General features: G+C 53.9%; 1 protein-coding gene across 8 annotated transcripts in view; it reads left to right on the plus strand.

Annotated features, from left to right (window-relative positions):
* Positions 1-24,031, plus strand: part of DLG3 (discs large MAGUK scaffold protein 3) — a 78,666-nt gene that overhangs the window by 19,486 nt on the left and 35,149 nt on the right. For 3 of the 8 annotated variants that reach the window (XM_014256525.2, XM_088062780.1, XM_088062782.1), the window contains one exon: positions 19,698-19,751. The exons of 1 other annotated variant lie outside the window; for it this stretch is intronic. In XM_014256525.2, the coding sequence (XP_014112000.1) occupies positions 19,698-19,751 (54 nt within the window). Of the gene's footprint in view, positions 1-5,756; positions 6,084-19,697; positions 19,752-24,031 lie in introns of those variants that run through there. 4 more of the 8 variants (XM_014256526.2, XM_088062787.1, XM_088062784.1 and 1 more) reach the window with 2 other exon arrangements.

A 24,031-nucleotide genomic window follows, 5' to 3' on the forward strand; every position in this document is an offset into this window, starting at 1 on the left:
TCCTGGTGAGGAGCCCTGAGAGTCAGACAGTGGGGCTTTGTGGCCCCGTGGTCGTTTCAGCTCAGGCAGAGCCAGCCAGGAGATCTCCAGGCAGGGTGTGTTTGGTTCCCACTAAGGCTGAAGTATGTGAGCATAACCAGGGGCAGCTTGGACTGGTGAAGGATGCAGGGACACAGGATTTCTGCCGGTGTCACACTAGGCACAGGCCAGACATCAAGGTACAGGACCAAAAAAATAGTGGCTGTTTCTGTGAGATTACAAAACGCCTTGCTGTGACCCTGGTGTGGAGTGGTGTAGCTGTGCCCTGGTCACACTGTCAAACCTTCCCTCTCCTCCGTCATTTTCTAAAGGAAATGAGGCACACACAAGGAGTGGGCACCCACAGACCATGGGACACGTCAGTGCTGTAATTGCCATGCCCTTGCAGCAGCAAGGCTCCCCCGTACTGTGGAGGGAAGTGCATTAAGGCAGCCCACAGCCAGCCCATGCTTCAAGTGCTCCAACACAAAGCAGGAGCATCCCTGCAAGGTGATGGGGAGAGCAGCTGTGGGCATTGTGAGGCTGTCAGGAATTCCATAAAGCCTGCTGCATTTGATTGTTATTAAATAACGCCTCCAGGCTCTCCTTTATAGGCAGAGAGCCTGAGCCCTGCTGTAAGGACCTGCTTTAGGTCTCCGTCACTCCTCTCCCCTCCCCCAGCACAGCCATGGAAGACATTTAGTTGTCCATTTAGTTGTCCATGATGTGAGTAGCAGAAACCAGCCAATGATGTCTGTTAAAGACTCTCATGCCATTGCTGCCACAAGCAAGGATGCAGCAACTGGGCAATGTATCAGGGATCATTAATAGAATAAAAATGGTTTTGCCCTGGAGGAGAATGATTTGTTGGGCATCTGCCCTGAGAGTGCTGAGAGCTATTGGTCCCTTGGCATGCCTGGTTATTGTTATTATTATTCCAGCTGCACATTTCCCGGCATGAATTGCTGCTGGTGGCAGGAAGGAACAGCCATGGAGTGAAATGTTTCCTACCCTGCCCCTTCCCACTCAGCTGTGACTGCGCAAACCCTCCAGTGCTCACAGGAGCCTCCAGCCCTATTTGCCCATTGTAGCTGTGCAGCCAGCTCTGCAGAGCACCTCTTCAAGTTCCAATTGAGAAGCCCCAGACCCAGCAAATGGCAAATTCTTGCTGGGTGGGGTGTGTGTTAGTGCTAAGGAACTGACTGACAGATTGAGCCAAGTTCATTTGTCCCTCTCTTTGCTGCTCATCTCCTCCTAGCCTGCCCACCCAGATATATTTCCCTGCTGCCTCCCTGGGTTGTATTGGTGAGGTGTCTTTTTACAGGTGATGGTGATGGGGAAAAGTACCTCCCCCATGCAAAACTGTCCTCCCCTTCCCCCTGAGAGGAGTATAATAGGGAATATAAAGATTCCCTGTCTGCACCCAGGCTCAAAGCAAACATGTGGCTTCGGTTCCCTGGCAGGATCCAGCTTCTCTTGGGTGATAGTCAAGCACTCAGGTGACTGCTTTTTCTGTGAGGAACTGGCTGCCTTCTGCCTGCCCCATCTTCTCATCCCTTGTTTCTGGAAGGGCTGTAGGTACAACAAACCCGCAGTGCCCGGTGCCTCACACTTGCCTTCCTCTTCCCGCAGGACTTCATGCAAGAGGAAGGAAGCAGCAGCAGGGGCTGAAATGCCAGTGACACCAGATAAAACCTAGCTCTGTGCCATCTTCGTGCCTTGTAAATAGCAGCATCTCTGGGGATTTCTTGACACTTTGCTGAAATTAGCACCTGTAAAAAGAGCAGCTGCCAAGGCTGAATTTAAATAAGACGGGGAGAATACCAGCAGGAAGAGGGTAGAGAATGAGAGAGCTCTTGAATCACTTCCCTCCATGAAGGCACCTACCTGGAAATCAACTCCCATCTCCTTTAGCCCTGCTTAAAGCTAACATTACTGTAGCAAGATGCCCACAGCTGCCTCAAAGTGCTGGGCGCTGTGCCTGCCCTGCCAGACACAGGCCTGGGCATGCCAGTGCAGGTGCCCACATCATTTGATCTCCCAGCAAAGCCACCCCCAGCTGCCAAAATGCCACTAACTCACTAAAACAAGCAGAAGTACAGAATGTGTCTGCCCTTGGCCAACCAGCCCTGGCCTTCTCTTAGGCTTGGTTAGGTATCTCAAGTTCTGTGCAGCATTAGGGAATGTTGCAAGCAGGCAGCAGCAACCATGAATTATTTTTTCCCTTTTAATTGGGACTAGCAGGTGGCACATGCAGTTTATTACAAATGCACAGGATTTAAACTGCTCTCGTGGCAGCTAAAATAGGAAATGTGGGGTTTGGAGAGGGGAGATGCAAGCAGGTGAGGAAGGACTCTAATGAGCTGTGTCAGCTGAAGCTCAAGACCCCCATGTTTGCAACTGGCGATGAGGCACTAACAGATAAGAGAGCTGGGGGAAGTGGTGTGGGGTGGAGGCTGTAATACTGGCGCTCCAGGGCTGGCCATGAGGGTGTTTCCCCTGTGAGGATGCCCACTGCATGAATTGCTGTGAAGGCTGCCAGAGACCAAGCATAGAGAGGACCAGACGCCTTCCTTGTGGAGGATGCACCAAAAAAAGAAAAAAAATGTGAGGAAAAAAAAAATCAAATTAAATGTTTCCCTTTATTGTTCACTCAGTTCCTTATTAAAGCATTTTTCCCTAACAGCTCTTGTCCTTTCCTTCTGCACTTCCTCCCTGAGTGAATGCCCGTGTCCTTGCCTGCCCCCATCCCAGGACAGAGTGACAGGAGATGGGAGCAGGGCAGGTGTGAGCAGTTGGGGTACAAATTCTGCTTGTGCAGTTCTCTGGTGCTTCCTCCCACCCAAGTCAGCCTCTTGCAGACATGGAGCTCCTGACTGACCTTGGCCCAAAGATGGCTTTGGAGAAGGCCCATGGCAGTGCAGAGGCCTCACTGGGTACATGATCCCTGCAGTCCAACCGTGCCATCCCAGGGTGGGAACAGCAGTGGGAAGGAGGTCTGCAGCTGGGATGGAGCAGTAATTACTTGTGCCCAGGAACTGAGCACATCTCATTGATGAAGTTATCTCAGAGGTGGCAGTAGCTAACAAGGAATTTATGTCCTTTTGCTCTCATGAGGGAGACACTGGCCACCTGCCCTTTTTTTCAAGGCTTTTTGCTCTACTTTGGTGCAGCAATCCTCTATCTCAGCTTCAGTCCCTCCTGTCATTCCCATCTGATGGCACAAGGAGCAGTAGAAGACGTGGAAATAATCCTAATTTCTTAAAACCTGAAGTGTAAAGTCCTCTCTTAAAGCCAACACTGCATGTTTTCCTGCCATGTGCACAAACAGTTTTTCATTGCTTAATTCTGAACAAGCTTGCTTTGCTTGCAGGATCCCATCCTGCCCTGCCTTAGTGAGATTCTGGAGTCTGCAGTGTCCTGTGGCACTGAGCTCTGCAGGGTGGAAACACTTTCTTGTGTGCAGCCACTGGCTTCATCTTGGTGCATCTCTTCGGGTCAGTGCCACAGTGGCCCTGGGACTGCCCAGAGAGAGCCCAGGGGAGCAGCAGGGTGAGCCTCACCTGTGGAGCTGTTTCTGAGGGCTCAGCAGCACTGCTCTGCTCGTCTGCTTGAGGTCACCATGGTGAGGACAGCTGCTCTAGATTTGCTTGTCCAGGAACATTATGACTGTCCTAAGCCTGCAGCAGGGAAATCTCAGTTGTCTGAGCCACTCCACCATTCTGTGGCATTAATCACCTTGTGACTGAGGTGACCTGAGCAGCCTAGAGCCAGTGAAGTGCAGCAGTGCTGGAGAAGGACAGGTGCTGCACCGTGCAGTGGGGAGCATGGTGCCAATCCATATTATGGGCTGTCTTCTGCCCCCTCCCCTTCACTCAGAACCAACCATTTCACTTGACTGCTTGGGCACAAACCCTGCAGGAGCACCTCTGTGTGCAGAGGTAAAGTGCAGAAGTAATTTTGTACTGCAGTTTAAAGAGCTAAAGGAACAAGGAGTGGGCAGGGGCATTTATCTGACCAGCCATCATGCACTTCCTCCTCCCACAACCCTGCTCGTGCCCAGGGCAATATTACAGCAGCTGCAGGAGGCCAGGAGCAGCCTTGCAGAACCTGGAACCTGAACTGAGGTGTTGCACCACCATATCTTGTGGCCCCCTCCTGCTTCTGTCTTTTAGCCGCGTCCTGTGGGAGCCCTGTGCATATTTCATTGCTCTTCTATGTATTTGTGTGCCATTTCTTTAAGTAGTTTTTCACCCACCCTAGTGTTTTTCACAACCTTTAAGCATTAGGAGACCAGGTTCAGGTTCTAAATTATCAGATGTGGGGTTTTGTCATGGATTTTCTCTCTCTCCCCGTCAATTTCTCTGAATGACTCTTCTGAACTTATTGCATTCCTGCACTTCTATGGAATAGGTGGACTGTCTGAGCTGCACTGGGAGCAGCACCAGCAGGCATTTCTGCTCTGCTTTTACCATCTTCTGATGGCAGTAGGTGGAAGGCACACGCCTTTGGGGTTTCTACACTTCCAGTGCACCTGTGCTCATGGGGCAGTGGCAGCATCCCCAGGGTGCTGTTCTTGATGGAGCAGGTGTGGTAACATTTCCAAAAAAGCTAGATGAGAACTGATAGAGCGATGCAACAGAGGTGCTGCTGCCAGCCTAGTGACCAGTTCGGATCTGGAAAAATTATTTCATACTCCAGTGCAGACCACAGCTGAAGCAAGGTGAACTCCTCTTGGCGTCAATCACAAAGCTGTCAGGGCTGCCACGGCCGCGCTGGGGCTGGAGGAACAGCGCTGCACAAGGGCTGCCCGGTGTGCCGGGAGATGGGCTGAGGGCAGCCACAAGGTGATGCGTGAGGCAGCGCCGGCTTCTGCTCCTTCTGGATGCCGCCTGCGCGGGGGGCAGCGGGGGCGGCGCGGCCGGGGTCTGTCCGGGGCGGCGGGGATGAGCGCGGGGATGAGGATGAGGATGGGGATGAGCGCGGGGATGAGGATGAGGATGGGGATGAGCGCGGGGATGGGGATGAGGATGGGGATGAGCGCGGGGATGAGGATGAGGATGGGGATGAGCGCGGGGATGAGGATGAGGATGGGGATGAGCGCGGGGATGGGGATGGGGATGGGGATGAGGATGAGGATGAGGATGAGCGCGGGGATGAGGATGGGGATGGGGATGAGCGCGGGATGAGGATGGGGATGGGGATGAGCCCGGGGATGAGGATGAGCGCGGGGATGAGCGGCGCTGCCGGGGCGGGGCGCGGAGGTTCCGCCGGCGCGGATTGGCCGCTGCGGGGGAGGGGGGGCGAGGGATGCTCCGCGCCGCCGCAGGTGCCGCGGTCCCGCACCGAGCCGAGGCGGACCGGGTTGAGCCGGACCGGGTTGAGCCGGACCGGGCTGAGCCGCCCCATGCAGCGGAGCGGCTCGGAGCTGCTGCCCCGCGCCCCGCGCCGGGAGCGGCCCCGGGACTGAGTCGCGTTGCGGACGATGCCGCGGCGCGCCCCCGCGGAGATCACCGCGCTGTAACACCATCCCCCTCCCTTCCTCCTCCTCCTCCTCCTCCTCCTCCTCCCACGGGGCCGGGGGCGCCGAGCGGGCGAAGAGGCGGCAGGCGCGCCTTGCGCGGGGCGGGGGCCGCTGCCGCCCCCTGAGCATCCCTTCCTCCCTCCCTCCCTCCGCCCCTCCGCGCCGCCTCCCTCCCTCCCTCCCTCCCTGCCGGCTCTATGGTGTGAGGGCAGCGATGCACAAGCACCACCACTGCTGCAAGTGCCCCGAGTGCTACGAGGTAACGCGGATGGCGGCCCTGCGGCGCATGGACCCCCCGTCCTACGGCGAGTGGCAGCACGAGCAGTACGGCTACGGCGGCTACGGCTCGCAGACCCTGCCCGCACCCGGGGGGGGCGCGCCCGCCCCCCGCGGCAAGGCCAAGCTGGGCCCCCCCCCCCGCGACCCCGCCGCGCTGAAGCCGCCGCCGCCGGCGCCGGGGAAGAGCGCGGCCAAGGTGAACGGGAGCGGCCCGGGCTGGTGGCCCGAGTGCACGTGTTCGAGCCGCGACTGGTACGAGCAGGTACGGGCCAGCCCCGGGCAGCGGCTCCCCGGAGCGGGACGCGACGAGGCGGGCGGCTGTCGGGGGAACGCGGTGTTGGAGGCGGGTTTCTGGCACGCTCCAGCATCCCCCCCGGGCGCCGCGAGCAGCCGGCGCGGATGCTGGGGCTGGCTGCCGGCGTCGTTGCGGTTGGCCGTCGTCGTCGCTCGGGTTGGCCGTCGGAGTCGGTCGGGTTGGCGTTGCCGGTGTTCGGGCTGGTTGCTGCGGTCCTGCCCAGCATTGGAGCAGCCTTCCCTCAGGGCCGAGCGGGGCCGGATGGATCTTGCTTGGTGCAAGGTGGTCGTCGGCCGTGATGTATTTTGGACGCCCCACCTGAGGTGCTCGCTGCTTGCAATGCCGTCGCCTGAAGCCCTGGCAGCATCAAGGGCATCCCATCATGCTGTGTTTAGCAGGCATGGTGCGTGCTGCCCGCTGGGCAGCCTCGTGGGTTCGCAGCGTTGCTTGCCAGCGCTCCCAAACTGTCACCCACTCTCCATTGAGTTGTGGTTTCCTCGCTGTGCTGCTACGTCCCTGCTCCCCGAGATTATTACGTAACCCTGCTCTGGTCGCTGGCGTGCTGTGTGCATTTTGCCCCATTTCACTGCCTCCATTTCTTCCCACACACATTCATTTTATTAGCATTCTTGAAGACCCGTTCTCAGGTCTCTCTCCCCTAAATGGAGAGACCAGTCTTATTTTGAGCCCACAAGCCAGCTTAGAAAATGGTTGGATCTGTTTGCAAAGCATTAAAATGGAGGCTAGACCCTGCCTGAAAAACAATTTACCCTGCTTGAGAGAAAGGCATTTCAGTTTGCTTCTTCTGCTTCTTTCATTCATTATCTTCAAACCTCACATGATTTCTTATTGATCCTTCTAATTATTATTTCAAGATGCTGTAGCAGACAGACACACGGGAATCAATGGGAATTCTCTCCTCCTCTGCTCTCGGCAAACACAACCCTCTTCTTCCCTTCCTCTATTTTTTCTTCATTACTGTCTCAGTCTGTAGCTCTGGTTGAAATAATTAGATTCATACCTGATAGCTCAGATGATATTTACAGAAGGCACCAAAAACCCTAGCCACCTTCCTATGAGCCTGGTCCTGCTTTCTCTCTCCTTTTCTGCCACTTTTTGCATCAAAATCAGCCTCAGCTGATTTTGCTCTCTCTCGCTTGCTGATTCCTGGCAAGCATTCTTCCATCTTTCCTCCACTATCTCTTTCCTTCCCTCCATCCAAAGCAGCAAGCTCGGGGAGCAGAAAATCGAATCATGTTTGCTCCCTCCTTTCTACTCCTGCTTTGCATGAAAGGTCCGGCCCGGTATTCCTGGTAAGACGATTGCAAGTAGTGTGAGAAGGAAGTGATGCCAGCTGCATTGCTGCCGTGGCAGGCTGGGCAGGGGAGCCTTTCATGTTTTTGCAATGGTGGAAGAGAAATCATTGTCTCTTTGTGGTGCTGCCATGGAGCTTGGGCTGCTCAGAAAGTCCGCGTTGGGAATCTCTGCTCTGCCTTTGCCTTTCTGAACATGAGAAAAAAAAAAGGGAAATCAAAAGCTCCTCACGGCATTGCAAGCAACAGAGGATGCCAGTGTTTGAGGCTGTGTGAGCATAGCGGGGTCTGCATGTAGAATATGACGTGTGTGCTATGTGCACTGCCTGTATCAGAGCAGGCAGCAGCTCCCTGGAGTGGAGCAAACGTATGCCGTGAGTAAAGCTTTGCAGCAAATGCCTCAGCAACGCTCTCCTCCTGATCCAAGGCTGCAAAGTGCCTGAGCCCTGACGAATCCATGTTCTTCCCAGTCCAGTGGTGGGCAGAGGGACAAAAGGTGGTAACATGGAAACATCTAGGCATGGCTTGTGCCCTGGCAAGCAGGTCCAATTGGCTCTGGGAGGCTGGGAGATGTTGGGCTCTGGGTAGATTTGGCTGGAGGTTGCAGATGCAAAGCAAATTCCTTCACAGGCTGCCTCCGTGTCCAGGAGAGCCTTGGCTGGAGGCAGGGCTGCCATTTTTCAGGGCTGCCCCTTTAAATGAGCTCGTTGTCCCTGAAAGCACTTCCAGCAGCTGAGGTGGGAAGGGGTGCACAGTCCAGGAGGCTTTCCCGGGTAAGCAGGGATCTGTTAATCTCCTGGGGAGCTTCACTTCCTCTCATTTAAGTATTTTTTTCTTCCCTTGCTTCTTCATGCAAGCAGAGAAGCGTGTGCTAGTGCTCTGGCACCAGAAACGTGCTCACAGTTGCGTATGGTGGTGTATGTTCTCTGACATCATGGCATACTCACATACCCTGTGTGCAGCTCCACGGCATGAGACGTGCCCACACGTGCTGCCCAACACACAGCACAGTCCCAACGTCAACCTGCACCTCCTCCCACTTCCTGCCCCCGTCTGTTCTCTTCTCCTGCCTCTCCCCTTCTCTAGGACACATTTTAGCTTGCTCAGGCAAGCCAAGTAACTGAGAACCCCTAATCCTCACCAGAGGGAGGGAGGAAATCTCTGAGGTCTAGGTATCTCATATCTTTTTTGCTTTGCTTTTTTTCTCCCTTCTGAGATATCTTCCGTTTCTTTTCCCTTATCTATCCATGTTCCCTGGTCATTAGTTCCTGGTCTCTGCATTTGATGTCATTGCTATCCTCCACTGCTTCCATCACTATCCCTCCCATTGGCCCTGTGCCCTCCTTGTCGCCCTCTGCTCACTGGTGGGGGACTCAATTCCTCCCCTGCCAGATTGGGGTGACAGGAGGACTCCTGGCTTTGGGGGAGGAACTGCAGTGTGATCTGGGGAAGCATCCCCGATGTACAGCACTAGAGGAGCAGACTGCTCAAACCCCTCCTCTCCTCTGCACAGTGACGCCCAGGGCCCGCATGGAGAGGGGTGCTCAGCTGCCTGGCCATGTCCAAGCCCCTTCTCCAGCACTGCTCCATGAGCTGAGGGTCTGGAAGTAGCACCTTTCCCTCCCACAGGAAATGTCCAGCCCTGAGTCTTAGTTCACTCTAAAGAGCCCAGTGCCAGGCACATGGCACCCATGAGGGTCTCAGGGGTGTCACCAGCATTTCCATGTGCATTTCAGGTGTCTGGCGCATGGGCTGGGGAAGGGGCCCAGGGCAGTGCAGTTCCCTGGCCTGTGGTGAGGAAGTGCTCTCTGCCTCAGGGCTGCCCCAGGTTTGCTTGCCCTGCTTGGGCAGGAATACAAAGTTCTGCTGCCCCTCTTTCTGTGGTCCCTTTCTCCCTCTTGGGGTGGTCACGAGGATGCAGAGGGGAGTTGGAGCAGCACTGCAATGAGACCTTGGCCACCTGCAAATGCCTGGAGCATGCCAGGCTTGTGTGGCCTCCACCCCTGGCAGAAGTGTTTCATGGCCAGGCAGGTGGAGGAGCGGGACAGATCTTCCCTGCCTGCCCTCAGCAGTGAGTGTTTCACTGATTTTCAGGGATGGTTTTCGATGCACAAGCACTGCTTGTTGAGTTCCTCCCATGCCCTGGACAATTAACTGCAGTAGGTAGGTGCAGGACAGCACATCTTGGTCAAAGCACCAGCCTTTGCTGAGCCTTCAGATGATGTTGGACTTGGGGCTCCTGTCTCTTGGGGCATGGGTAGCAGGGGGAGGAAAGAGCCTTGGGGAAACCGTGGGGGTTCTGACCAGGTTTCTGAGTGATGAGCAGGTATGGCTGGAAGGAAGGAGGGAGAGCACCAAGGGGGCAAGCAGGAAGCCAAATACATGTTGCTTTGTGGGAAATGGCTGAAGCCCCAGATGTTCCCTGGGGAGGTGCGAGGGAGGGTGAGAGGAACAGGGTGCCGGGGACATGGAGGCAGTGGAGGTGGTGAGGTTGGCAGGGTGATGTTGCTATGGCTACTCCCGTGCTATTCATAGAAGAAATTAGCTAAATCTTTGCACTGAAACGTGGAGGAGGAGAGAGGAGGAAGGCGTTCTCTGTGTTTGGATGGAAGGAGAGAAGCCAAAACAGGAAAGGGGTGAAGTTTTCCTTCTTTTCTCTGTGCCTGCACTGTGGAGGGGCATTTCAGGGGAGCACTGCTGCCTGAGCTGCCCAGCACTGGCAGGACGTGGAAGGATGCAGGCAAAAAGGAGCTGTCCCATGGGAAAAGCCCTCCCCGCAGAGCTTCCACACAGAGCCCCACATGGCAGGATGAGTTCTGTATCGTGCCAGGAGCACAGGAGACATCCTTTTAATTAAAGACAGCCAATCTGTGAAAGGTATTTTTGGCAACCTAAATGTAGATGCAACTGTAGTGAAACTTGTCCTTTGCATCTGACTCCATTGCTGAACAGTGCTTTTCTGTTCCTGGCCCCATCCATCTGCTCAGCCCCTGCTCTGTGGTCACTGGTGGTCCCCCTGTCCTCCCTCCACCTCCAGCATCTCTTCCAGCACATCCCCCTGGCAGCGAGAGTCCCAGAAGTCTTCCCTCTCCCTCACTCTTCATCACACTCCACTCCCTTGTGAGGGTTTTGATTCCCCTTGCACAGACCTGTTTGTCACCTCCTCACTCACGATGTGTAAATCTGCATGTCTGTTCCTAATATATCCCCCTCCATCTGATCTCACCTCTCAGCTTGTTTCTTGGGCATCTCCATCTGGTGATCCTGCCGTCATCACCCAGTTGAGTTGCTATAACCAGGTACTGAGCTGCTCTCTTTCCCCCAAGCCCAGCCTCACACCCAGCCTCGCACCCACCCTCGGCCCCTTGCCCCATGGGAAGAAGCTGTTTTTTCTGGTGGTTTTGATGTTCCTTTCCTGCCCCTCAGATGAAATTGAGGCCTAGATAGTGCTTTTTAAGGTCACCCCCCTTCCCTGTGCCTCTCCTGCTCTCCTGGAAAAACCTTAACACAGAGATGCTGAGTGAGCTGGTTCTCACCTACCCCGGAGCATCCCATGTCCTGCTGTCACCCATCCCCTGGACTGAGGAGGGTCAGATGTTCTCAGTGCTCCTTCACAAAATATATTGAATTCATTCAGGAGTTGACAGCTGAGGACGTTTGTCTCCTTAGTTTATTTATTCACCTGTAAGATTTTCCTCCCCTTTCTTTGGGCACGTGAATCCCTTGGGCAGGAGCTGTACGCTTGTGCTTGTTGGCTTTTCTGACTCATCCCTTTAATACAGTAAGGGATAATGTTGGAATTAGAGAAGTGAGTTGAAGGACTGAGCTTAGCTCCTCTCCAGCTGGATTACCGACTGTTGCCTGCCAGCCAGCCCAGATGTGCAGACTGCAGCCCTAGAGCTGCACCAGGCTGCTGGGTTTGGGGTCTTGAGCTGCTGGAGGGACCCCTGCAGTAGCACAGGGAGAGGTGCTGGGGCTGGAGTCAGAACTGGCTGTGCTAGAGATGGAGTTGCTGCTCTGAAGGCCACATCACTGGGAGAGACCCCATCAATGCAACGTGTGGAAGAAGAGCAAAGTACCTGACAGAAATGGGGGGATGTGGCCCTGCCACACTGCTGGAGGAGGAGGAGGAGGTGGAAAGTTCATTGGTGAGGCATGCAGGGCCAAGCACGGGCATGTTCCAGCAGGGGTGTGTGCAATGTGGAGGAAGTTGCTCCTCATGAAGAACCCGGGGGCAGCAGGAAGCCCATCAGCCTCCACTGTGACAGCACCTGCTGTCATTCTTGTTGGAGGGATGTCCCATGCCCACGACTGCGCTTTCCACCAGCTCTTCCACTGTGACTGAAACCTGCCTGAGCCCACTCCTGGCCAATGCCAGGGATTCAGCAGGGATCTGCTGGCCATCCTCAGGCTGTACAGTCCCACAGGGGATTGCATGAGAGGGGAACCCAGGGGACAGCTGTACCAGAGGCCCAATCCGGGTACCCTGGGTGCAGAGGAGGGTGGGAGGAGGAAGCAAAGCAGAAGCTGTCAGTGTTCCTGGAGAGTTGCCTTGTTCGGGTAAGCCCCTCGGCACGTCGTGTGCTATTATGGGAGGAGAGAAGCTTCCGTTCCTTCCTGAGCTGTGAATGCTCATTTAGAGAGGGGAAGTCATTAAGACTAATCAGGACGTAATCAGGGCCGCGGTGATGTGCCGGGCGCCCGCTGCGCACAGCCCGGTGCAGGATGCTCTCCAAGGGGACCGTGGTCTCTGGGTGCCAGAGGAGAGCAGGTCCAGCGCTGCTCTGTGGCACGAGGAGCTCATGTGGGGGATGAAGGGGCTCTGCCTGCCACCCCAAACCCCGCGGGAAGGGACAGTGAGCCTGGGGCTCAGCCTGGCAGCCGTCATTCAGGGGTGGGTGTCACTCTTGCTGTGAGGTTGTGCCAGCACTGTGGGTGCAGTGGGCTGTGTTAATGCTCACAGCTGGTTTTAACACATGCAAAGATGGGATGATGTAGGGAGTCCTCAAGGGCCCTCGTTACAAATCTAGCAATATGCTATGAGCGTGTATCAGGGACTTAGAGATAAAAACTTTTAATACAGCGGTTAACAAGTTCAGAACACCTGAATTTGGAATGAACTTCACAGTTTAGCTTGCAGAGCTCGTTTGATGGGGCTTGCAGAAGAACTGCTCCAAGGATGTAATTATTTTTGGGAACATGTAGTGCTTCAGAGCACCCCAGACCAGGCCCTAGATACCTTCTCGTCACCTTTGTATTAACTTGAATTTATCTTGAATCTCTGTTGATGTATCTTGGTTTGCTTTTTTCCCACAGAAACAGGTTTCTTAGCACTTGTTAACTGAGTGTGCACTGGAACTTACTGAAAAGAAGAAATTAGGATATTTGAATCCCAGAAACCAAAGAAATCTTTATTCTAACAGTGTTCCTTATTCCTTTTTTTTTCCCCTATACATACGTATTTGTCTGAGAGGAAGATAAAAGCAATGGGACTCTTTCAGATAATAACAACTCTTCCTGTGTAAAAAGGAATCAAGTCAATTTTATTTGGTACCGCCAGGTCAAAGAGAAGCTGCTGAAGCCCAGCAGCTCTGCAAATTGGGTCACTTATTTTAGTGGGCTGAGCCTGGAACAGGATGTCTAACTTTAAACTTTGAACACCCTGGCCTTAATGGTTTCTAAATGGATACTTAGATTCGACCAAGCTTCTGTTTGGGAAGCTTTCTTCCTTCACTACTGAGTAAAGGCTTTTTCCAGTCCCTATTTAAGGTACTCTTTAAAAAAAAAAAAAAAAAAAGGCACCAAAACAAAGATTAAACTTTCAGTAGCTGCTTGTGTTCACATTACACTTTGGGCACTTCAGTGGCTTTGCCAAAGATCCTTGTGACCGGGGATCTTTCAAGTCCCCTGTTCCCTGTTTCCTGATGGCCACGGTGCTTTGAGCCAGTGCCAAGGTGCAGCCCTGGTGCAGGGGCTCTGCTGCCATGGCCCCGGAGCCTGCTCGTGTCACCAAAACAGCCCAGCTCGGACATCTCCCACAGGCAGCCTGGAGAGAAGGGCTGTTCTTGCTTTCAGGCCACCAGGCTGGCTGGGAGCCGAGCACCGGCACACAGGCAGCAGCTGGCACCTGGCTGGATGGGACTGACACAGTGGGTGCAGGCACCTGCAAGCTCCAGAGTCAGCCCCAGCATCCTTCCCTACACCATTAATGCCATGTGTTGAGCTGTGCAGGAGGGCAGGGGCCAGGCTCAGCCTGTCATTCCCCTTCATGCAGGCATGCTGGTGGGTCATGTTCTCCTCCTGCCCGAAGCATGTCAGCCAACAGGTTGCCCTTGCAGGAGATGTGAAAAAATGCAGAGAGAGTTACTTTATCCAGCCCAGTTAAAATGAAGGGCGATTCATCTCTGGCCAAGAACTTCTGCAGCCTCCAAAAGTCTCTGTCCTCTGTTTTCTTTTACTCCTTTTCCTTGTCCCAGCCTGTGGGAACCCTGAAGGATCAACTCTCCCTCACAGGTGTCCGGCTCTGTTGATGCTCCCAAGCAACCTCAGCTCTGGCCACCATGTCAAGCCAGGAAAGCAAAGAGAGATGAGTACAGGGATCTGTGAGGATGGGACCAACCCTGGCAGCAGAGTGGTACCTCTTCCCTTGAGAATGGAAGGGTTAGTTCAAAGTGTGGATTTGGTCTTGAGATGTCAGAAAAGCCCTGCATCTCATGGGTCAGCTGGGAGCAGGCTTCAGTTTGGGAAGGGATATGCCATGCATTGCTTCCTAACAGGAGGACTGTGAGGTGGCTTCCCTGGGCACAGCCAGGTGAAAAACAGTGGGGTCTCTGGAGGGCCAGAAGCAACCTGGAGGGGAGATGCCAGCACCTCTCTGCTCTACACACCTGCTCTCTGGCAGATTCATCCCCTACTTGTCTCAGGCAGCCTCAAGAGTGGGTTTCTGTCTGGCCTTAACCTCAAGTACAGGTTGCTGTGGAGGAGCTGTGTCCTCTCAGGTGCAGTGGGAGCTACATGTTGGGCTCTGGCTTGGTGCAGGAAGTAGCCCAACATTGGGAAAAGCAGCATGTGGGCGCTGGGCAGGCAAGGCAGGCACAAGGCAGATGAGCGTGTCAGTGCTCATCAGGGTGAGTGGTGGTGAGCACAGGCTCTCTGTGTGTGCTGTGCAGGCAGGACCTGAGCTTGTTCCTGTGAAATTAATTCATCAGCTTGCTGCAAACCCGCTCCCCACAGCAGCAGGAGCCTGTTGGTGTCTGGGTGTCCTGCAGCCGACCCCGCTGCCGCTGCAGCATCGCACCACCCTTGGTGTCCCCGAGCCAGTACCTGCTTGTTCACAGCCAGAATTCGACACGGTTGGGTCCTGTGACAGAGCAGCTGCTTTCATAGCTGTAAATGCACAGCTTTCTCCATGGTTTAACACCCTTTAAAAAAAAAAAAATCAAAGCAGATGGAGCTGGACTACAGGCAGCTCTGTGTCAGCCCTGATTAGATAATTCTGTTGGGTATTTCCCCACTTGTGACCTCTGCCCCTGAGAGCTTTTAAAGGGATGTAAAGACCGAATTTCACTTATCTCCAGAGCCATTTCCTTCTGAGTGTTACTATTATACCTCAGATGATAAGAAACAAAGGATATTAAAAGACAGATTGAATTTTCACTCTGATGCAGTGTGGGGAAATAAAGGAGTTAAATTAGTACTTTACTTCTCATGCATTAGCCCAGTGTCTCCAACAGTCACTCTGTCCTGCACATTCTTTCTTGCATGACACATGGGACACACCACCCTCCTGCAGAGAGCAGCTCTGTGTGTTAGGCTTGGTATTTGCCATCTCTGGAGGCTGCTGTTATTCCTGTTGCTGGTTAAGATGGAAACGTGTCTATATGTGATCACAGTCTGGTTGCCCTTGTCCTGGGACATCTGTACACATGTATTTTGCCTTCAGGATGTATGTATCTCCTGACCTTTGTGGGCTGGCCCCCATGCCGGTTCTGTGTAGGATGTGAAGCTGTGACAAAGCTTTGGGATCTCAATTTTGAAGACATTATCATGAACTTTCAGTTCAGAGTCTCCCTGCCCAGCTCCTGTGTGCTAGCCCTGAGAGCAGTCCTCGGGGAAATGCCACAGGGCAGGACCCAATCCTCAGTAGCTGGCTCCTCTATTTGCATGTAATTGCAGCTTTTTTTTGCTTGGAAGTTTTGGAAGATCGTCATGTTTTGCAATTCCTACCTTTGTGCCAGCAGAGGACAGCAGTAGAAACTGAGGTGAGGGGTGATAGCTGTAGATGTTTGGGGCTTTGGTGCTCCCAGGTGACTGTGTTAGTGTCACTAGGCTGGCACGGCCCAAGAGGAGCCCTAAGAGCAGCAGTCCCTCTCAGATCACTACCCAGAGGGGATATCTAAGGGTGTTTCTGAAAGGCCACATCCTGTGACTGAGATTTTTTCCGAGCACTGCTGGCCTGCCTGGCTGCTCTCTGCACATGCTGCAGTGGTATTGCTCCAGCCTGTAGAGGAGGAGACATCCCTTCTGCCCTGCATACAGACCCACAGCATCCTCCTGCCTTGAACCACAGAGGCAGCTTCCCCAAACAGGCACAACGCTTTCCCAAGGTCTCCACAGGGAGCCAGTCCCTCTCCGGGGGCTGCCTGGGACAGATTGCTGCTCCTTCCATCAGCACTTGGGCTGTGGCTTCCACTAGCACTGTCATGCAGAGCTCAGTGAATGCAAGGCTCTGCTTCTCTCAGCCCCCGTGAGACCAGAGAGCTCCTGAATCCTGACCTTCAAACTTCATCCCTCTTCACCATGGTTCCCTTTGACTCCTGTTGCTGCCCTGATTTTCTCAACAGCTCTCCTCTGCCTCGCTGGCTTTGTGCCCAGATCAATCTCTCTGCATCTGTGCAGTGCCCTCCTCACTCCCCAAGGTCCTCCTTGAGTGTCTGCATCCTCCATCCCCTGAGACCAAGTGCCTCTGCCTGATGGAGAGTGGTCAGGGCACTCCAGCTCCACTGGACTTTGGTGATCCTGCTGCCATGGAGTGAGCACTGTAGGACTTGGACCTCTTCTCTTTCCATTTGTAAACCCCTCCAAGCACAAACAGGGCTTGGTACATAGTATTGTGATGAAGGGGTTTATATGGAAGAAATCTGACAGCCCCCATTGAATGTGATCTGAATGCACAGCCCCATTCCCTCTCCTCCCTGCATGCAGCAAACCCCTGCTCCTTAGGGCATAAATTACTGTTCCTTATTGAGGAATTGAGGGCATGGTTAATTCACCAGCACGTTCCTGCTGCCCAGCAAAAAATTATGACACTCTCTCTCCTCCCCTGGCTAGCAGAGTTGCTCGGTACCTGCGCCTGACTGGTAGAGGGAGGCAAAAGCTTTTTATTTTCAGGTCCTCTGCTTATTTCTGAGTCTTGGGTCTTGTCTGTCTCTTCAGTAGGACAGGCAAAGTGCAAATATTGTAATATTTGCAAGTGGAAGACAGAACTAATGCCCAAGCCCCTTTCTTGTAGTAGTTGGAATAGCTGGCCACAGGAGGCAAGTGGGGATTTCCTGGTCTGAGTTCCTCCTGACCATGTGTGACTTTGTTTTAGAGCAGCGACTCACATTCGGTATCTCCTGGGTCCCATCTGGAGCCTGAGTGGGAAATTGTGCTCCTAGCAGTATTTTGAGATGTAAAAATCACTAGTGTGGAATGGCTGCAAAGGATGCTCAGTGCACAGGGAGCAGGCTAAACAAAATATGTCCTTGGGGCTCACCACTGTGTGAGCAAGGCAATGTGATATGTGATTTTTGGGCTATTATTAATTCAACAAAGAGTGCAGTGGGGCTCAGTGGAGGACTCAGGCTGGACCTGCAAAAGTCTCTATAAAATTATTATATAGAGCACTTCTCCCTGGGAGGGATCCAAAGCATCATTTATGGAGTTGAATTCTTTTTATAAATCATGGGGCACATGATGGGCTACATTCACTTAGGCTGCCTCTTCTGCATCCTTCCTGGAAACTCATCTAATAAGAGCTGGCTTCTGGATGTTCAAACCTTGATGTGTTACCGGTTGTTAATTACTGGCAGTAGAAGTGCTTCTTTTTTGCCTTGAAATGTGGAATCCCTTCCTAGAATTGCACAGGGGACTAATAAAAGCTACTGCCAGGTTTAATATATTCTATCTCTCAAATTATCTGGATTAAATACAAGGACTGTGTACTGCCAGAGAGGGGATATTCCCAGTTTAACATTGCTTCTGGGCCTTGGAGATCCCAAGACACTGGACCTGAAAATTATGATTCTCTTTTGTGTGGGGGAGGGGTTTGGCAGGAGTGCTTGGAAGTGGTCATATTTCCCTGAGTTAGAGAATTAATTGCCATAAAAACTATGGTTTTGTAACCAATAGTTACAGCTGCAGGAAAGATCAGAAAGCATCTGAATAAATCAAATTAACTACCTCTTGCTCCATCCATATGAGAGCAGAACCTTCCAGGGCAGGATCTAAACCACAGTCTGCTTGGCCCTTAACTCTCTCATCCAATAATTGAGGAGAGTGAATAGTCTAGAAATAGGGTCAACTAGAACAGGACACGGTGGGGACTGCCATGCTGAGTTATGGGGAGAGGCTGGTCTCAGTCAGGGACGGGTGAGTCCAGACAAGGGTGATAAGGAGGCAAGACTGGTTCCTGTGAAAATACCACGGACTCAGAGGTTGTTGAGCCATGGGGTCCCTGATAATGGACAGACAGTGGTCCCTGGTAATTGCTTCAATAGCAATCTTTCTAGCCCACACCTTGACTCGCTGGTTGCTGACTCTGATGTTCGTGATGCCCTAAGGCAGCCGGTTCACTTCACCTCCCCCCGGTAGTTAACGTCTCTTGGCGTGTCTCACTCTGGCTGCTGTTCTCCTCACGAGCCTTGGGATGATGAAGCGAGTTCCAGCTCACCGCTGACTTTCCAGGCTTTGCACTACTCCCTTGTGTGCCGGTGAGGAATGTCAGCCGTGGGATTTTGCCTCTCGCTTTTGGCGGCCCCTCCCTGACGCCCCCTCCCAGAGCCCAGGGAGGCTCGGCGGAGCCCCGCGGCTTCAGCAGCCGGCGGCGCTGGACAGCTCCGGCGGGCGGGCCCCGGCCACCCCTCCGTACCCACCGGCCTGGCCCTCGTCCTGCGGCCCCCCTTCCATCCCGGCCGCCCTCGTCCCTGATCGTCGGCCGTCCCACCCCGGTTCCTCCCGCCGCTCCGACCGTCCCATCCCGTCCCGTCCCGTCCCGTCCCGTCCCGTCCTGTCCCGTCCCATCTCATCCCGCCCGTCCAGTCCCATCCAGTCTAGTCCCATCCCATCCCGTCCACTCCCATCCAGTCCTGTCCCATCCCATCCTGTCCTGTCCCATCCAGTCCTGTCCCATCCCATCCTGTCCACTCTCATCCAGTCCTGTCCCATCCCATCCAGTCCAGTCCTGTTCCATCCCATCCAGTCCAGCCCAGCCCAGTCCAGTCCCATCCTGATCCTCCTCTCCGGCCTACGGCACTGCATCTTCGCCGGTCCTCTTCTCCCGGGAGACCCGCCCTCTCTTCCTCCCTCCCTGCTTCCCTGGCCTGGCTGCCCTCTGCACGTGTGTCTGCCCTGCGATGTGCAGCGAGCCGAGGGGCAGAGGACAGCCCAGGAGGGGGGACACGGAGAGAGGTTCATGGGGAACCTTTTAGGACAGGAGGATGCATGTGCTGCTGTGGAGGATGAGCCGAGGCTGCCGAGCAGAGGGTTTACCCCAGGAGTAATAATGATAAGGGACCAAATGCTGTCACCTCTCCCAGGGCATGGTGGCCCTGTGCTTAGAAGGAACAGCAGCTGTTGGAAAGTTCTTGAAGGCCTGGTGTGCTGGCAGTAAATTCCTCCCTCAGAAAGGCTTCTTTCCCTACTCTTCATATCTCCGAACCCCTCACTAGTGTGAATTTCACGTAATTTTTGGTGCTGGTGGGAGTCTGACACAAGCCTGAGAGAATTTCCAATCTTCCCTATCTCCTTCCCAGCAGCCAAGGCCATGAAGTGTTTGGGACACACCAGGACTGAGGACAGGACTGATGCCCAGAGCCATTCTGTGGCCCTGCTCCTGTCCCAGGGCTGTTGGACACCTAGAGGAGGGACTAACAGAGCCCTTCCTGAATTTCTCTCTGCTGCCTGGCCTGGAGGGTCTGTGATGGCATGGCCAGGGGAGAGGCAGTGCACCATGAAGGGCTGGGTTCATCGCTCAGCTTGGTGACATCCCACTTTTGTCTCCTCACAGGCCAACCCCGCTCCCATTATCGTGAATACAGACTCGCTGGAACAAGGGCTCTCTGTAAGTCTCCCAGTTTCGTTTTGCTTCCTTTGATCAAGTGCTGCATTTTCCCTGCTCAGCAATGCAGGAAAGACTTTTCCAGCTCAAGGAGGCCCTGGTAAGGCAGCAGAAGATCCTGATACTCACGCCATGTCCCCACAGCTCATCCCACCCCTAAACCTTTCTAGGGCTGGGTGACACTGCACAGAACCAAGGCCAGCAGCAGGCGATGCTGGGGACTCCAGCAAAGGGAGGTACAAGACAAAAGGCCTCAGCAGAGGAGCTGGGGATCCAGGCTGGTTGTGTTCAGCATTAATCACATAGCCATTTCCTCTGCTTCCCATGCAGGGGGCTTGAGAGGCTCTGCTGGGGCATCCTTTACCTTCCTGCACTGCCTCAACCACCTTAGGCAGCCCTGGCCCCTCAGGAAGGGGGCAGGGCTCTCTGGGTGCTTGCTGGCATCTTACTCACCAGTCTTCAGGGCAGCAGGGCCTGTCAGATGCTGCTCCTCTCCTACTGGAGGCTTCTAGCAGCTGAGCAGTATTTGGTGAGTGTGTTTGCAGCCACAGTGCGTTTGGCACTCCTGGCATAGTATAAGATAATCCTCTTCCGTTTGTTGCAGACAGGGTTTGCATCCTGCTGCATCTGTCCCCAGAACTCATTCTTGCTGGGGGGATGAAGGGATGAGAGTGGCCAGTGTGGGTTTCTGGCCAGCAGCACTGGCTCTATGCTTGTGGGATGCTTCCCTTTTTTGCCCAAAGGAGCCCAGTTAACAGCTTGCCAGGGCTGGGTGCTTTATGTCAGGTTTACTTCTGGTGCATCAAACTCCAGCTGCCTTCCACAGCAGTGAAGTAGCACCAGGACTCAGAGCTGGGGTGGGTTCATCTTTGGAGTCAGGGGCCACAGGTGACTTCTGGGGGTTGAATTTCCCCTGTAGAAAACTGCAGGTCTCAGCCCACAGCCTGTGGTGGGGTCAGTGCACATCAGAGTTGTAACTGGGCTGGTTTAGAAGAGCTACAGAAAGGAAGAAAAGCCTGGCTGAGACCTTTCCAGCCCTGGCTGTATGGTTTAATTATGCCTGAATTAAAGCCACCTGACACTGGGGAGGAAGGCAGTGATGCATCTCAGCGTGGTGGTCCTGGGTCCAGCAGCCCTGTACGAATTTGGCAGAGGAGAGCTGCTGTCCCCAAAGGTTACCTTCCCCAAACACATGGCATGGCAGAAGGGCTGTGGGTTGGAGGTTCTCTCACTGTTCTGGGCACCCTGGCTGCAGGGCAGTGCCATGTTCCAGCTTCCTGTCTGCAATGTCCTGGCTGTTCTACAGGGAAATGGGAAAAGGGCAATGTCTCCTGCAGGGAAGGGACCACCATCATGCTGGACTGGAGCAAGTGAGAAGTGTGCCATGAGCAGGGCAGGGCAAGGAGGTACTCCTGGATGGAAAGTCTGCTTTCACATCTGTTTTGTACCCTCCCTCAGTACAAAATGTCACACCTTTGGAGGGACATTGCCCACTCATCATCGCAGGCAGCAGCATTGCATCCTTTGCCACACACCATCCATGCCCATCCCTCCTCCCTGCCTGTGTGCCCAAGGGCAATGAGAGGTGAGCCCAGGGGCCAAGGACAGGCTCTGTCACCCCGGACAGACTCCCGAGCCCTGCAGAGGTCAGGAACTTCTGGGAGCCCTCATGCAGGGCAGCAACCACTCCTTCCACTGCAGTGCACTCCATTTTCCTGCTCTCCCAGCTGCCTCCTTCTACTCCAGCTCATTAACTTCGCATCCCTCCCTCCACCTCCACTCCTTCTCCCTGCACTTTGGCTGGGTTTCAGGGGGTGCTCTGCACCCCAGACAGATGCCAGCATCATTGTGGGGGTGACAGTCACTGATCCCATCCATCCAAACTCAGCAGACCATGCTGGGAGCAACTGTCCTGCAGGGGTCAAAAAGGCCACCAGCTTGTAGCTGTGATCTGCTGGCTGCGCTCTGGTGAGTGTCACCACCTGGGTGCCTGGAGCAGCCCATGCCCAGAGCAGAAGACACCTTAGTTTGATTCCTCTCAGCATCCAGCTGGAAACCCTCTTGCCTTCTACTTCATGTTATACCAGGAAACAGGCCTTGCTCCATCTTTTCCTTCTCTGGGGTGATGGAGTCCCCAGGCTTCAGAGAAAACAACTCCCCAAAACTTCAGCAGTTTCCCAGGTCAGCAAAGGAGCCACACCAGGAGCTTGCTGCAAACACCAAAATACCAAATCTAGAAGCATAGAAGAAGGGATTTTTTTACAAACCCAAAATCTGAAGCCTGTTGGTACAGCGTGTATTTGGAAGGGTTAAAGTCACATCTTCCAGTCTTTAATTACTTAACTATTCAGTGCTTTCCTTAATGATAAACAGATGGATGTATTCTAGTTTCTTCCTGTTCTAGCTCCATTGATGACATTGCACTGGCTGCTGGGCTGGATTTGGCCCTGACTGTTTATCAAGAAGTCTGTTCTGCATTTCAGTGTCCCCATCCACCCACTTCCATCCCCAGGAGCATGTAGCACCAGCAGCACTGTAAGATGGGGGCTGCAGCACTGGGATGGCTGGGGCTCAGTGTGTGGCTTGAGCAGAGCTCAGTACCCTCAGGTGTGATAAATATACTATAGAATGCCTGCAGTATTAAAATCATCCCTTGAAGGGTAAGGAGAGTGCTAGAGGGCACCAGCCATGCCAGCTCCAGGTCGTTGCTCACAGTTTCACATCTTGGTGTATTTTGCCCAGCATGTCCATAATGGGGAGTAGAGAACTGGAAACAGAGATTCCATGGCAGATGGGGTCTCTGCATTTCAGAACTGCCTCTCAGAAGCTAAAACAACTTCTTGCTGCCAGGCAGTCCCAAAATGAGCAGGGAAAGTCACTCCAAAGCCCTTGAGGAGTTGAAGGTTTCATAGTCTGGATCCTTGGAGCCTGATTTGGTGCCTCATTGCCCAGCAGTGAGGTCCAATCACCTCTTCAGTTGCTCAAAATTCAGGTGTGAGGAAGACAAGTGCTTTCCAGGCCTGATCTCAGCCAGTGAGTCCCTCACACTTTGGTACCAAGTGCTGGCTTGGGCACATCCCTGTGCCAGTTCCTGCAGGCAGCATGGCTGTGGTGTCCCCCCAGCTGTTGCTGCGGTTGTCAGGCTGCAAACCCCTTCACTCTGCCCAAGCTCAGCAGGTTGGTGGCCGCGGCCCTCTGGCAAAAGGCTGACCAGAAATAGGGCATTTATTCATTCAGTGTACAAGGCCAGCACCATGGGCACTGCACACAGGGGGGCTGAGACCAGGGGATAGCTGGAAGCAAGTCAGTAGGTCTCAGTGCTGTGGCAGGACACGTGGAGGTGAAGGGAGGGAGCTCTTGACCTATTTTCCCTGGGCCCCCTGCCATGTGCAGGCAGGAAGAGCTCTCCTGTGCCAGCACTGTCAGTGCCTGTGCCAGCGGGGAGGTGCCCACTGCACGCACTGCCCTGGCACAGGGCTGCTCCCCTTTCCCTATGCTGAGGCAGGTGTGGGGCATCACCAGGTGCCCTCCACACCTAGGGCTGGCTGAGACAACCAAGGGCTGGCTGCCCAATCTTCAGACCCTCTCCATTATCTCAATAAATGGTTGCTCCACCAGCAGGTCCCAGTGCTCATCCTCATCCCATCCTAAGCACAGGATATGGGCAGGATCTTGCTCCAAAAGGGCCAATGAGTGGTGTTACCCATCCTGCAGGTTATTTCCTCTTGCAGCCTGGTTAGGTATCTGGGTTGTATTTGAGGAACCTGATCTTTGTCTCATAAATCTGGCCTTCCTTTTTATTTAAAAAACAAGCAAAACCACAAAAAACAGCCAACCACCCTCCCCAACCCAAAAAACCCACCTCAAATCCTTACTCTCCAGCAAATTGCAAGAGGTGTTCCGTGTGTGCTGTTGCGTTGTTGGCTGGCAGAGCCTGCAGACAGCTTGCAGTAGCTCTGGAAGGTGTGTGCTCTTCTGTTTATCAAATGAGTGTTAACTCTGCAGCCTTCTGTTGATGAGCTGAATGCCATCACCGGTAACTATTTCCCTCCTGCTCAAAAGAGGAGAGGGCCAGTAAAGGCGCCTCTTCCCAAGCCCTCAGGTGGGCTTTTTGCATGAGAAGGGCCTGGAAAAATACACACATACTCTTTTCCATGAGAAACCAGGTGATGCTAGGATCAGGATGTGCTGGGAACAGCTAATTAGCCCCTGACACTCCTGTCAGCTCTGCAGGTGTTACACGAGGAGAGGAGAGCAGGGTGTGGTGTGCTCTCACACCCTGG

The sequence above is a fragment of the Pseudopodoces humilis genome, chromosome 15 (assembly GCF_049639895.1).
Source record: "Pseudopodoces humilis isolate 2021_Gansu_Grassland_sample_001 chromosome 15, ASM4963989v1, whole genome shotgun sequence".
NCBI lineage: Eukaryota > Metazoa > Chordata > Aves > Passeriformes > Paridae > Pseudopodoces > Pseudopodoces humilis.